General features: G+C 37.6%; 1 protein-coding gene and 1 long non-coding RNA gene across 7 annotated transcripts in view; one reads left to right on the forward strand and one right to left on the reverse strand.

Moving 5' to 3' along the window:
• The window catches only part of LOC107710305 (neuroblast differentiation-associated protein AHNAK), a 26,296-nt gene that overhangs the window by 8,150 nt on the left and 3,704 nt on the right, over nt 1-14,442 (reverse strand). For 2 of the 6 annotated variants that reach the window (XM_016515044.1, XM_016515046.1), the window contains exons 2-5: nt 3,766-3,833; nt 3,303-3,459; nt 2,886-3,091; nt 657-2,630 (exon numbers count right to left, since the gene is read on the reverse strand). In XM_016515044.1, the coding sequence (XP_016370530.1) occupies nt 657-2,630; nt 2,886-3,091; nt 3,303-3,459 (2,337 nt within the window). In that variant the 5' untranslated portion in view covers nt 3,766-3,833. Of the gene's footprint in view, nt 89-305; nt 397-439; nt 2,631-2,885; nt 3,092-3,302; nt 3,460-3,765; nt 3,834-7,671; nt 7,721-14,442 lie in introns of all 6 variants that reach the window. The other 4 variants (XM_016515043.1, XM_016515045.1, XM_016515048.1 and 1 more) reach the window with 4 other exon arrangements.
• Nucleotides 271-3,834, forward strand: LOC107710307 (uncharacterized). Its single transcript, XR_001636586.1, has 3 exons — nt 271-349; nt 3,027-3,028; nt 3,824-3,834. It is a non-coding gene; the product is annotated as an uncharacterized LOC107710307 (long non-coding RNA).

Genomic DNA, 14,442 nt, shown 5'->3' on the forward strand with positions numbered 1-14,442 from the left:
CCCTCCACTTTTGGACCCTTCAGTCCGAATGATGGCATTTTGAACTTTGGCATCTTAAAACCACCATCAGGTCCTTCAATATCTGGGCCTTGTATCTCAACTTTTGGTGATTTAATATCTCTTTCCAGTTTCTGAACGGACACGTCAACATCACCTTTCAGTTTTGGACCTTTCAGGTTGAAGTCAACGTCTGGCATAGAAATATTTGTACCAGAGATTGATGGCATCTTGAATTTGGGGCCCTTGATTTTTCCCTCAGGTCCTTCAATGTCAACCTCTGGAGCTTTGATGTCCACATCTGGTGCCTTAATTTCAATATTGGCTTTAGGGATTTTCACATCAACATCTGGTCCCTCCACTTTTGGACCCTTCAGTCCGAATGATGGCATTTTCATTCTTGGCATCTTAAAACCACCCTCGGGTCCCTCAATGTCTGGGCCTTCAATTTCAACTTTTGGTGCTTTAATATCTCCTTCCACTTTGGGAACGGACACATCAACATCACCTTTCAGTTTTGGACCTTTCAGGTTGAAGTCAACGTCTGGCATAGAAATCTTTGTACCAGAGATTGATGGCATCTTGAATTTGGGGCCCTTGATTTTTCCCTCAGGTCCTTCAATGTCAACCTCTGGAACTTTGATGTCCACATCTGGTACCTTAACTTCAATATTGGCTTTAGGGATTTTCACATCTACTTCTGGACTGTCTACTTTTGGACCCCTCAGTCCAAATGATGGCATTTTGATCTTTGGCATCTTAAAACCACCATCAGGTACTTCTATGTCAGGGCATTCAATCTCAACTTTTGGTGCTTTAATATCTCCTTCCCCTTTTGGAACAGACACATCAACATCACCTTTCAGTTTTGGACCTTTCAGATTGAGGTCAACATCCGGCATAGCAATTTTGAATTTGGAGCCGTTGATTTTTCCCTCACGTCCCTCAATGTCAAGCTCTGGATTTTTGGTGTCCACATCTGGAGCTTTAATTTCCATGTCAGCTTTGGGAAGATTTACGTCAACATCAGGGCCCTCCACTTTTGAAGCTTTGATTCCAAATGAAGGCATTTTGATTTTTGGTATTTTAAAACCACCATCAGCACCTTGAAGTTCTAGGCCTTCAATTTCAATCTTAGGTGCCTTAACATCTCCTTCCACTTTTGGAGCAGACACATTGATGTCATCTTTCAGTGTTGACCCTTTTACATTTAAGTTCACGTCAGACACCGAAATCTTAGGACCAGAGATTGATGGTATTTTGATTTTGGGATCTTTGACTTTTCCTTCAGATCTCTCAATGTTAAGCTCTGGAGTCTTGATATCCACATCTTGTGCTTTAATCTCCATTTTGGCTTTCGCAAGATTTACATCAACATCAGGACCCTTCACTTCTGAAGTTTTTATTCCAAATGAGGGTATTTTGACCTTTGGAACAGTTAAGTCACCTTTGACACCCTCAACATCTAGTCCTTTAATTTCAACTTTTGATGTTGTAACATTCCCATCAACATTTGGAACAGACACATTAACATCTCCTTTCGCTTTTTGTCTTTTCAGGTTCAAATCCACATCGGGCATAGAAATTATTTGACCAGTAATTGATGGCACATCAAATTTGACATCTTTGACTATACCCTTATGTCCTTCAATTTTAAGCTCTGGACCCCTGATGTCCATATCTGGTGGTGTGATTTTAACATCAGCTTTGGGGAGACTTACTACTGTATCAGGTTCCTGAGCTGAAATTTCCTGATTGCCAGTTATGCTCAAACCTCTCTGACTAACATCTTTAAGATTTTGATTGTTAAAATTCACTTCTACATTTGGACCTTCCTTGGGTCTTTGAACATCTATGGTAACTTTAGACAATTTGATTTTATCATCAGACCCATCCTTATGCACTTTAGACAAAGATTCCCTGCCAATTCTGTCCCCTGTCTCTCCACTAATGGAAAAACCTGAAACACAAGTGTCCAGAACAGGACCCTTTAATGTAGAAAATGCAGTTCCTCCCATCATACTTGAAGCTTTAAAACCAGTTTCCAGTGGAGAATAAATATTTTTCACGTCTTTGTTTAACCCCATGGTTACTTTGCCAGAGTGATCACTACTGCCTGCAGAAGCTTCAGTCCTTCCAAAATGTTCCATCACCCTCTGTCCTTTTCCACCTGACAGTCCAGTGTCTGACACATTCATTGTAATCTCTTTCCCACTACCATCTAATTCACTTGTTGTTTTGAAAGATCCTGTGCTACAGTGCTTCACAGAGGAGCCAATGATATGGGGCCCGCTAAGAGATATGTCCCCCATTTTTATACCTCCGTGTTCACCACTAACAAGGCTTCTATGTGGTAATCTGATTTGAGTAGGATCCCCCTCCGACTGCTCATGCTGCAAGACCTGAATTTGGAACTCAGGGCTTGAGTGATCAATCTGCTGACTAGTCCCCCCAGGCACATCCACAGTGTAGGTAGTTATTCGACGAGTGACTGTAGTAATGGTGCAACCATCACTGCTTGTGCTGCTGTGACGTTCTGTGCGCACATCAACACCCTCAGCAAGATCCTCAGACTTTAGTCTAGGTTTAATTTTCTTAGTGTAGATTCTCTTATAGTCTTCGTCATCCCCACTCTACAGGAAATGGAAATTACAAATTAGCATGATATGCCATTTCTGTGTGAAATTTATGTAAGAGACAAATATATATATTTTTTAATCTGTAAAAAATTTGTTTGTTAAATACTGAAATACTGATCATACTAAAATCTACACTTTATATGTTTGTTCTTATACATGGGTACCAATGCTGAATGACAACACTTTAAAATTACTGATTCACATGTTCATAGCCTAATATAAAACAGACCAACACTGAGGCCACCTTACCAGGAAAATGTCTGAACTAGAGCCTCCTAACCCTCCACGTCCTTCCCATGACAATGTCCCCATTGGAGAACGGCAAGGTGACTTTTCTCCAGTCTTGTTTTGTAATTTTAGTCCAACCTTATGTCGGTTTAGAGTCTTTAGTAGTTCAGATGTTTCTTCTGAGCTCATGTTGTCGAAGTAAATGGTGGCCCCCACAATCTGGTCACCTGTGACAAAGAGCAGTACATGGTAAGTTCAAACTAAATGGTTCACAATAGATAAATTATATTTGGAGGAACTACAAGAGCATAATCCAACACCAAAAAGGGGAGTGACAAATGTTCAGAGAATCAAAACATTCTAGAAACGTTAGAAAATTAGGTTTTCTAAATGTTTGCACATTACGTCACAACCTGCATGGTTATTTTGACTTCATACCTTCATATACTTTCCCAGTATGTGCAGCAGGGGACTCATCTTTCACCTCTTTGACAAAAATCTCTCCTTGACCTTTTTGTTCTATGGTGAGCCCATGCTTATCAGGGCCCATCCACTGTGGGAAAAGCACTTCCCTTGTGTCCTGCTCATCAGCCATCTTAAAAAAAAATATATATATATATATATTTTAAATAAAACATTACAAAATAAAACACAGTAAAACATAGTAACTGTTATACAATGCCAAATATATGAGGTATATGTTGACTATTATAGTTTCAAGTTGAATGATTTCAAATGAGCATAAGCAATTTTTCTGCAAAGCAATTAGCTTTATAAACTGTAAAAAAAAAGTGCTTAGTATTTCTCTGTACCTGAAAATGTTTGCAGTGCGTTGCTGTAAATTGCATGAAGCTATTAACATCACATAGCTATAACACATGTAACTATTCATTCTGTATACCTCTAAATGTGTTACTTCTTCACCTGTCCCCTAGCGTGGACCGTGTCAGCCCTTCCAGCCCTTCTTTCCTTAATACAAAAAAAAAAAAAAGAAACAATGTTAATGTATTGAATTTAAATTAAGCTTTCACAGACAGATTTAAGGTTGTTCATTCATTTAAAAAAAAAAAAAACAATGTTGATTTTTTTTTTAATAGTGGTAAATAAGTATCAAACTGTGACCACTAGATGGCAATACAGTCTCCAACAAAAAAAAGTGAAAGCAATAACAGAGGATCTGTATCCCATTATTTCCTCCAGCATTGATACAAAGCACTAAACTGCATGGGGAAAAATGCTTTACAACAAGAGCAATAACTTGTCACTAAATGCATTAAGCTCAGTTTAATATACAGATTAAACATATCTAAATATCTAAAAATCTGATGTCCATAAAATGAAAATCAGACAGTAGCTTGTAGAACTGGGAGGTCTTTGCTTGATGAACATTGCTTCAGAGTTATTTAGCTGACATGTGGGCCTGCCATTCCAGCTTTCAACACAGAAAGTTCTGTTTCAGAGATATCACCCCCTCACAATCATCCACCCTGCAATTACACTGGACCTCTTGGATATGAAAACACCTACAAGCATATTTCACTAAACATTGGCAAATGAGGCACTAGTTTATTTTAATTATGAAAACATTTGCCAGTGACAAAGAAAAAAAAATCTACGTCTTGTTATACCAAAAGCTAAGCACAACTCAAGTAAAGTGCTGTGTAGTCAATTTGTCCCATGTCCTACTTTGCTGACAAGTATGATACAAGTAGTAGTATCATTATGTTGATACTACTGGACAACAGTCAAAAAAAATAATTCAATGATCACTACACAAAAATTTTTGATTGCTCAATAACATGATTGATCAGTCAGAATAAAGTATCCCAGAGTGCCATAGAGAGCACATACATGTATGTGTGTGTGTGTGTGTGTGTGTGTGTGTGTATATAAGTAAGATGAAAAAGAATACATACCACTGAAAAAAGAAAAAAAAAGAATCCATCGCAACTTATAATTAAAATATGTAGAAATGGAAAAAGCTTCGTCTCATGCGATCAAAAATTAGTGGGATGTATGAGTTATTCAAGTAATCCGAATGCTCTCTTGATTCAAAATAGTAAGTATACTCTCTTCTGAAATAAGCCTGATCCTGACCTTAGTGGATTTCTGAAGGAATGTAAACACTCAAAAAAAAATTCATTCATGAAGCTAATGATAAATAAAGTTAATTATACAACTTTTGAAGTAATGTAAATTGAAATCTTGTATTTATTCTTTCAGCAGCGATCAATGAATTGCAATATATATATATATATATATATATGGTGATTCATTAATTTAAAAAATATTGTTAAAGTTGAACAGTTTTATGCATTTAAAATGTAACAATTATTTATATTGGACCAGAGAAATTCTGTGTGATTTCTAGAATGAGAACATTCTCTCCCCTCTAAATTATAAATACCACACTTGCCTCCCACTAAATATGTTTCCCATTGGGGTAAAAGAAGCCTGGTTTTGTGTCCATGTCGACCATTGTACTCCAGAGACAGGATAGTACAGAGCAGATCATTTGAGTGAGTTAATCAAGCTTCCCTCGGCAGTACAGCACAGACCACAAAACATCTGTGATCCATCTGAATTGTACACAAAATATTCTATTTATACTAAAGCACTATTAGAGGCATTCATATATTAAAAGGATAAATGGCCTTAACATTATAAACAGCACTAAGGAGAAAACAAGACAACCCTGTGCCATGCAACAACAAATTACAAAGCTTTTCAAAGTACACATCAACATTACTATAATTTAACCCATTTTTACTGTGTTAGTTTCATTTTTACATCTACTTTGTTTATGCTACTTAAATTCTAAATGCTTTAAAAAAGGATTAGTCAAAACATCACGTATGCGACAGAGTAATGCACAATATTTTACATTTAATAGATATTAACTCTGAATTTAATTTCAGATAAGACATGGAAGCTGTGAAACCCAAGCCTAAAAAAAGCGCCTTTTTATTGTTGGCTAAAGCTGGTATTTACAAAAGGAGAAGGGGAAAACCTACATTGCTGTGTACTTAAGAACTCCCTAGCAAGCAGACCAAAGCTTATTATTTCACTCCCAGTCTGTTCTATGTTCTGCCTCTTAAAGTGATGCCACACCCAGCACCCTCTATCAACAATCCTGTACCACTATGTTCTACTTCCTTTACACTTTTTTAAACCTATATGATCAACGATACTATTTGCGCAGAGGCTGTTCTCACAAATCTGACAGATTTTTCACAGTGCACCTTCGGAGGAGCAAACTGGAAAAAAAGGATAAATAAGGCAGATCTGATTCTGTACATCCATGACTGAAACATGGAACAATCATGGACCGAAGAAGCAGCAGAGGCACATTACATGCCACTAAACCATTGCCTGCATGACACATTAATTGTGCCCAAGCAGGCACATATTTCTTTTCTCTTAACCATGGAGTTTGAGCTCAAAACAACTCTGACACCAAGTATAGTACAGATTATCTTTCTTTGTATAAGTGAGCTATCCTTTGGCTGCTTAAAGGGGGGGGTCTAATGGTTAGAGAGTCGGACTCGTAACCCAAAGGTTGTGGGTTCGAGTCTCGTACCGGGCAGGGATTGTAGGTGGTGGGGGGGGGAGTGAATGTACTCGCTCTCTCCCACCTTCAATACCACGACTGAGGTGCCCTTGAGCAAGGCACCGAACCCCCAACTGCTCCCCGGGCGCCGCAGCAAAAATGGCTGCCCACTGCTCCGGGTGTGTGCACTTTGGATGGGTTAAATGCTTGGCCACATGTCACGTCACTTTAAAGCAGATGGCTCTTGCCCAAAATCATATGATCTGCTATGATCCATGTAAGCATACACTTCATAATACCTCCAGTGTTTGTGAAATCATAAGACATCAGCAATGAAATACAACACATCTTTGTGAACTGTTGAGTTGTAATGAGGACCTTTTAAGCAGACCAAGCGTTGAGGTCTAGCAATAAAGAGCATCATACTGGAGAGTGTAAGATTCAAACAAAACTAGAAAAAGGAAAACCCCAGATTTTAATTACTGTTGCAAAAAAGGACCAAGAGGATCTGAAAAGTGGAGGGAACCCATTATAAACCTTAACGGTGACACAACATACACCCAGCAATTCTTGCTGAAAGACAAGTGGGCATTACTGCTTATGCTTTCGTTTAATCCACTGTCAAAGTAACTAATTGGTAGAAGGTTCTGCTTAGTCTTATAGCTGATGTTTTATGCATGTTATAAACTAATCACACTAAAAACTCAGAGCACCTTCTGAGATGGTCTAACTTTACTAGGAGCGTCCAAGATATCTGCGCAACCAATCAGATTTAAGATATAATCAAATATGCTGCTTCAAGCATGCATCTTTGCAGTGCTTTTGATAACTGTCAAGACCAAAGTCTTGACAAGCAGGATTGTGGCACAGGGAATAAGCAGCTCTTAACGGCTGGTCTGACAGCACTGACAAGGCAAATGTGCATGAGCAGTGTCATGTTTCTCAGTGTTCACAGTAGGTAGCATTGTGCATTGTGCAATCCTCAAGGTGGAATTTATGATTAACATTAAAATGAATTCAAATCTAAATTCAAGTAGCCTAATTCTAAAGTCCAAAAAGTAATCTGCATTGCTGAAGTTATTAACACAAACAACTAATTTAGAATGTACCATGTTTTCATATAAATCATAAATCATATTAGTTTTAACAGGTTTGGTTGCGCTGTAAAAATGTATCTAACATTAACATTCCAAACAAATAGTTGAATAAAATAACTTGCAAGATTTACTTTAACTCCGGGAGGATAAGGGGACCTACTGAATTGCCAAGGCTAATGCTCAAACTCTCTCCCGTCTTCCTTTATATTCTTAAAGAAAGCAGAGGGAGATCAGAGGTAATATTTATAAGTAAATATTTCAATGCATCAAATAGCCAGACGAAAAAAACAATCCAAAACCATCAATTACAAAATGTACATTCAACTCAAGTCCCACTTTTTCATCTTTTAAAGTAAAAAGCTCTTAATAAAAATAGTTTTGTTTGCATGGTTTCGAGACCTTAAGCTAGTGGATAAGACTGACTTCAAAAATGCAGCGCCACTCTAGTTGGCTTTATACTTTGGTTTGCCCTAAGAGGGCGACTGAACTGACTGAAACAGTTACAATACGAGCGCACAAAACGGGGAGTTTTCCTTTGCAAGAACCAAAGACAGATGTGTCTGCACAAGCTTAAACGTTTCCTCTGGATGTTGCTGTTGAATAATTGTGACTGACTTCTGAAAGTCACAATTACTTTTATTTGTCTTTAAATTTCAAGTCCGATAACTAATTATTGTTAAACACAATTAACAGCATCACTCCCTCAAAATAAACTCCAAATCCACCCTGCACTCTAAACACTGGGAATCTGTTTGGGCAGCTACAGAAAGAATGAAATGGCTTCTCACATATCATCATCAGATTTTTAGTTGTCTTAAACTAAAAACGCATATGAGTGAGAGTTAAATTCCCACACTGTCACATAGGTCTCCGTGTGCAACATTTGATGTCAAGAAGCAATTCAAGGTGACTGTAAACTAAAAACGTGAGATGTTGCAAGCCATTCATAGTAATCATTCCAATGGCATGAAATTGTCACTTGCCACAAGCAAAATAAAGTTCAAGTAAGTTTCTCTCACAGGAAAGGAAACAGCATGTGCAAATCCTCATTTGATCGCCTAAAATCTCCTGAAGTCACATGGTATGGCCGAAGACACTAGAGGCTGAACTACGCAAATTAATTTCACACAAACCAAATTATCAAACTTCATTATCCACCCTTATCTTACACATGAAGAGAAAATTATTTCACGTGGTAAATAATTCCTCTCTGTCAAGCAGTTCAATATTTGCTCCACTTAGTATTTGCTTTAATAATGTACTTCTCTAATTACCCAAAACTGATAACACACTCAAGTCACTAAATCAAGTGACTTTTTATGAAACACCAAATATAATACTCCCATAACTCAGAAGGGCATTATGAAGAGAAACTTGAAAGTGCAAGTGCCATCAGTTCTCATGCACATTCTTTAAATCTGTAAACTGTTGTCCTTCACACTTCATGGCCTTCGAAGCTGTCCCGTGGCTTCTCGTCCAATTGAGCATTTGATCATTTCTGCATGGAGGAGGCTGAGGACAAAGAGATATCCCTTTTAAGCCTTTCAGTCTAGGCAAGAGAAATGTTAGGAATGTGTTTCGTTTCATAAACATGTCTTTTAGGCCTTTAAAGGAATGATGCATGGCAAGACAAGATACATGTGCATTTCTGTGAACACTATGAAAAAGAGCAATGAAATGGGCTTTCAGTGAGACCAATATAATAAATAAAAAAATACTAAAACCTTCCGACTTAGGTCGGATCACAGATGTGGCTACTTGAAATTGAGAGGTTTTCCCTACAGCAGAAAAGCATGAAAAGACTTCACGTAACACTAGCACTAGAAACAAATGCTGGAATCGGTGCAGACAGGTACATGCTTGCGGGGACCTGCCCTGATATCAGTTCTCCCCGCTACTATTCCACTGTTACTGACTTTGCTAGAAAATAACTGCTAACAGCAAAAGTGGTCATTTAAAGCTGCCCCAAGAAAACTGTATATTTACCCTAACTATAATCAAAGTACCTCACTTCACTTGAGGGGTTTGCACTCCCTGTGCACAATATGTCTTGAATAGGACCAGCTATTTTGAGATAAACAGCTCTTCACAGGTTTGTGGGGTCACGCAAGTAGGAAAGATTTCTTTCTCTCTCTCTGCTGGTTACAACTTCTCGTCTATTATTTGGAAACCACTGCTAGAACCTCTCACTAACCAGTAGTTTCATTAACGGATGGTTATTTCTGAGCTGTGACTGAAATAGTCATAGGCTCGCTCTGATAAAGACCAGTCTGGACGAGGCTGTCACACTGTTTGCAAAGAACAACATTTGGCAGAGCAGCTGTGTACACTCAAACGGGTGACATCTACGAGGCCTGCACTTAGTTGTATCAAGTTTGCTGTCACCTCACAAAAGGTGGAGCTAGCTAAACATAACAAACAAGATTTACGATAATTACTTACAAATTATTGCACATATTGAATTTCAAAAAGAGTTAAAGAATGCCATCTAACTTTTAAAAAAGCTCAGTTTCACAGAATAAGCACACTTATTTATATTTTATACTGTCGTGCATGAGAAAGACTGGTACTAGAACAAAATGCGACCATAATGACAGGTCTAAATGTGTCAGACGACACCTCAACGCTTCTATCTGGAAGAAGTCATATGGCAACAACTGTGCAACTCTAAAAAGAGAAGAGTTTATGGCACAACTAGACTTGTGCAGTATTCGGTAATGCCATATATCAGGGTAATGAATATGCACGATATTGTTAGCGTGGGCACTTCTAAATACCGTGAATAATTATATATTACAAATTATTTAGAATTTTGAATGCATTTTAAGAATACTTTTCCCATAAACTGGTCAAAATGCACAACACCGCTGTATGCTGCGTGAAAGACGTGTGCGCACTCTGATGTAAATAGTCTTTATAGTTCTTTTGCACTTTAATCTGTGTAAAACTTTTAACTTTATACATTTTTCTGTATTGCTTTATTGCATTTAAATGTTCAGTTATTTTTGTTATGAGAAAAATGTTATTAAACCTGTTATACTGTATTATGACAGCACTTTTTTTAAAACTAAATTTCAATATCGTGATAAAAGCATTAGTAATTAATCGCAACATGAGAATTTGATACCGGCATATCCCTAGGCACAACACAGATGGCAAACGTCGCAAATCCAAAGTAGGGGACACGCCCTTCGTACAATGAGAAACTACACGCACACCATCTCTCAGCCCGCACATAGCGCACCGTGAACTGCGAGCTCCACCCAGGCCTTTCCTTGATAGAGCCGTCAGGCCAACTGGAAGAGAGCCCAGCCTCTCCTGCAGTGACTAACTCCAAAGCAATGTCCTACTCTCTACCCAACCACTCAAATCACCCAGTGGGTCTGAGCTGGGAACAAAAACAGGGGATTCTTTCATGGTTTCCACTTACTAACAGCCGATGGACCAAGGCAATTTGATTTTTTTTTATTTTTTTAAAGCAAGCCAATTTCCACACTTATAAAGACAAACAGAAGCCCCTCGTGACACTGATTAATGCACAGCAAAAGAGATCATAAAAAATTACTGTTTACATAGTTTGAAAGCTCTTCGTGCTTCAATTTAAATGTGATATATTGCACAACTAAATTTACACTTATAAAGATTCAGCAATGCTGCGGGTTAGATACGTGATAGAATTGTTGGGCAAACAACCAGACCACTAATTATAGAAAAGCCACTGCAAGCGTTTAATGCCAAACTTTTTCCATTAAAGTGTTGTAATGTTTAATAAGAGACGCACACATACAGTCAGCCATTACACAATGTAATAACATAAATTGTGGCCTTTGGCTTTGCCTAGAGGAGTTGCTTGGTTACTCGATCTTTAGCAGACACGTTTTTTCCAAAGCAAATTACAGGATACTTTTTAATGTCACAAGTGTTAGTCATATTTCTCTATTAAATGCTCATTATTCATGCAAGAGACAGGCCATTTCTGACAAAGCAAGTGCTTATACATAAAAAGGGATAACTACTATTTGGTTAGAAGTTCCACTTTTACTTCCACATGGACTCAATTAAAAACCACAAGTGACCAAACTCTTGTGCAAAGACGTAGGTATATGCTTTCAATCTTATTGTGGAAATATCACCTATTTTGAAGAATAAATAGAAGACAAAGATAAAAATGTGCTGTAGTGAATTACATTAAATAACATGTTGATCCCTTAAATGGTATAGATACATAAAAAATATTTTAGATGTATGTATATTAGCTAAAGGCTTTCACTTGCATTGAGTCACGTTTTTGTTTATCCTGACTTGTTTGTTTATTCTGTTAACAACGCTTTTCAAACCGAGGCAAAGGATATGAGTCAGCAATCAAATACATAGCGATGACTGATGGCAAGGTGGTTCACTTACCAGCTTGGGGTGCATTATATTTCAATTGCCATCAGCTGGTTTTATAGTTAGGTCTGTATTGCCACTGCCAAATCTTTTGTAGAAGTGAAAATGCATGTGGTTTGAAACGTCCAAATAAGTCAAATCCTAACTCTCTGCTTATCTACAATTCAACTAGAAACAACCTCGTGTAAACTGCACATGGAGCAAACTATGGGATGATATTAGACTCAAAATGATTAATAGATGCACGCACAATTATCCATGTACTGCATAAACGTTATACATGTATCTTACTAACCACAAACAAATGCCTTTTAATTTGAGTCTGTGGAATTCAGGATTAAATGATTGTGCAGCGATTTGTACAAATACAGACATGTTTGCGAATAAAAATGTTGTTATTCATTAATATATCATAAATTGCTCATGCAAAAAGGAATCCGTGCATATGTGGATTAGGTGACACGTGTGCATTAATTGACGTCAAGTTCGAGTCGATCTTGTTCAGTTCATTTGGATTTTGAGACTTCATACAATTTACAGCATTTCACGTCCCCCACACACACAACTACCAACGAACAAGGCCCAGTGCAATTCATTAATGCAGAGTTAAGTCTGCAGAGTTAAGAATTACATTAATGTGCAGCATTTTGTTCAAATAGAGACATATTTGTGAATACAAATGTTATAGTTTGTATTAAAGTATCATGATTTGTGCATGTAGCGATTAAAATGTGCATTTGTGGATCAGGTGACACGCATGCATTCATTCAGGTCTCTTCTGAGTCGATTCGATTCATTTGAATTTTGAGTCTTTCGTTCCGCCCCTTTTAGCCTTGCCCAATCCACACACACACACACAGCTCGCGATCCACGCGCAGCTGAGCCACAGAAAATCAGCCACCACTAGATGGCACTAGCCCCAGTCACGTGCGCATTCCATTGAGTACGGTTTTATGAATGTTATATTGTGTTTTCTTTGTTTCTTTTTGGTTTGGCTATTCTCCTCTACGGTAGAAATAAAATAAAGATGTTTTATTGAAGTTGTTCTAACTTAACTTGTCTTAAGACACAGAATAGCTTATATTAATTTTGCCAAACAAGAACTTTGTGACGGTACCTCACCCATGCAAGTTATTTGTTATTTTATATTAGGCATAGCCTGCCCTATAGCATGGTGTATTTTTATTTGTTTTGTTCATAAAAGTTCTGTTTTATATATACGCTAAAGTGAGTTTGACGTTGTATTTTGTTGTTGCATTCAAGCAATTGACGCGCGAACTGCCGCTAATTCAAAAGTGAACGTAAAATGCGCATGGCGCTTTTAAGCTATTTAAAAGCGAAGGAAAGCGAGGAAAAGAGTGAATAGCCCGCCCCCGCGGTGATACCGGTATTACCGGTGTTGTCACACATCGATTAACCGGTGGGAAAATTTCCTCACCGTCACAACCCTAAGATGAAGTTGACGATGCTGATTAGCCATCTCTGCAGTACGAGAGAAATGCACCTTTCATATAGGCCTACAGCATTGCAAACGCTGCAGCCTGTTCATTATCAGAATAAAATACAGTCAACCAAACATATAGATACACTATAGAATCTGGATACACTGGTTAATAAAAAACAGCCTGTATTACAATCCGTGCCGTTCAGCCTGAGCTCGGGCCAAGCACATATTTGCTCATGTGAAGAGGATGATTTTTCATGTGAAGAAGACCATGATTTATTTTTTTTTTTTTTGGAAAGCGGGTTAAGTACAAAGCCATCGGCATAGGCCTAATAAATAATAGTCTGTTGCATTCAAATTCAAATAGCCAACATTGTGAATATGGAAACATTTGGATTTGTGCCAAATGAGAGAGTAAGAAAGAGGATTATAGGGCCAAACAATTAAAAAAAAACATCTCCAGAATAAAGTCATTAGCCTATAATGCGAGATTGAACTCATTAAATATCCAGAAAAATGTAGAAATAAAATAGAGAATAAAAATAATTACATTTTGAGAATAAAGTCGTTCATCAGCATCGTCAATTTCATCTTTGCAGACAGTGACTCAGAAAACAGTTTAGTAATAAGTAGCCTAAATAAAATATGTTCTAGCTATTTATGCAATCCGCTTGAGCACGGAATAGGCTATAGCCTATAAAACGCTCGTTTAGTAGGCTATAGTTAATTTAATAGTTTAATTAAATATAAACGTGTGATTACTAATGGCTTAAATGGGCAACTATAATAGCCCTTTTAATAATAATAATAATAATAATAATAATATGCGCACATGTGACTGGGGCTAGTGCCATCTATTGGTGGCTGATCGGATTGGATCGCGAGCTGTGTGTGTGGATTGGGCAAGGCTAAAAGGGCGGAACGAAAGTCTCAAAATTCAAATGAATCAAATAGAATAGACTCAGAAGAGACGTGAATGAATGCACGCGTGTCGCCTGATCCACAAATGCACATTTTAATCGCTACATGCACAAATCATGATACTTTAATACAAACTATAACATTTGTATTCACAAATATGTCTCTATTCGAACAAAA

The sequence above is a fragment of the Sinocyclocheilus rhinocerous genome, unplaced genomic scaffold, assembly GCF_001515625.1.
Source record: "Sinocyclocheilus rhinocerous isolate Xijiao unplaced genomic scaffold, SAMN03320098_v1.1 scaffold1408, whole genome shotgun sequence".
Taxonomy (NCBI): domain Eukaryota; kingdom Metazoa; phylum Chordata; class Actinopteri; order Cypriniformes; family Cyprinidae; genus Sinocyclocheilus; species Sinocyclocheilus rhinocerous.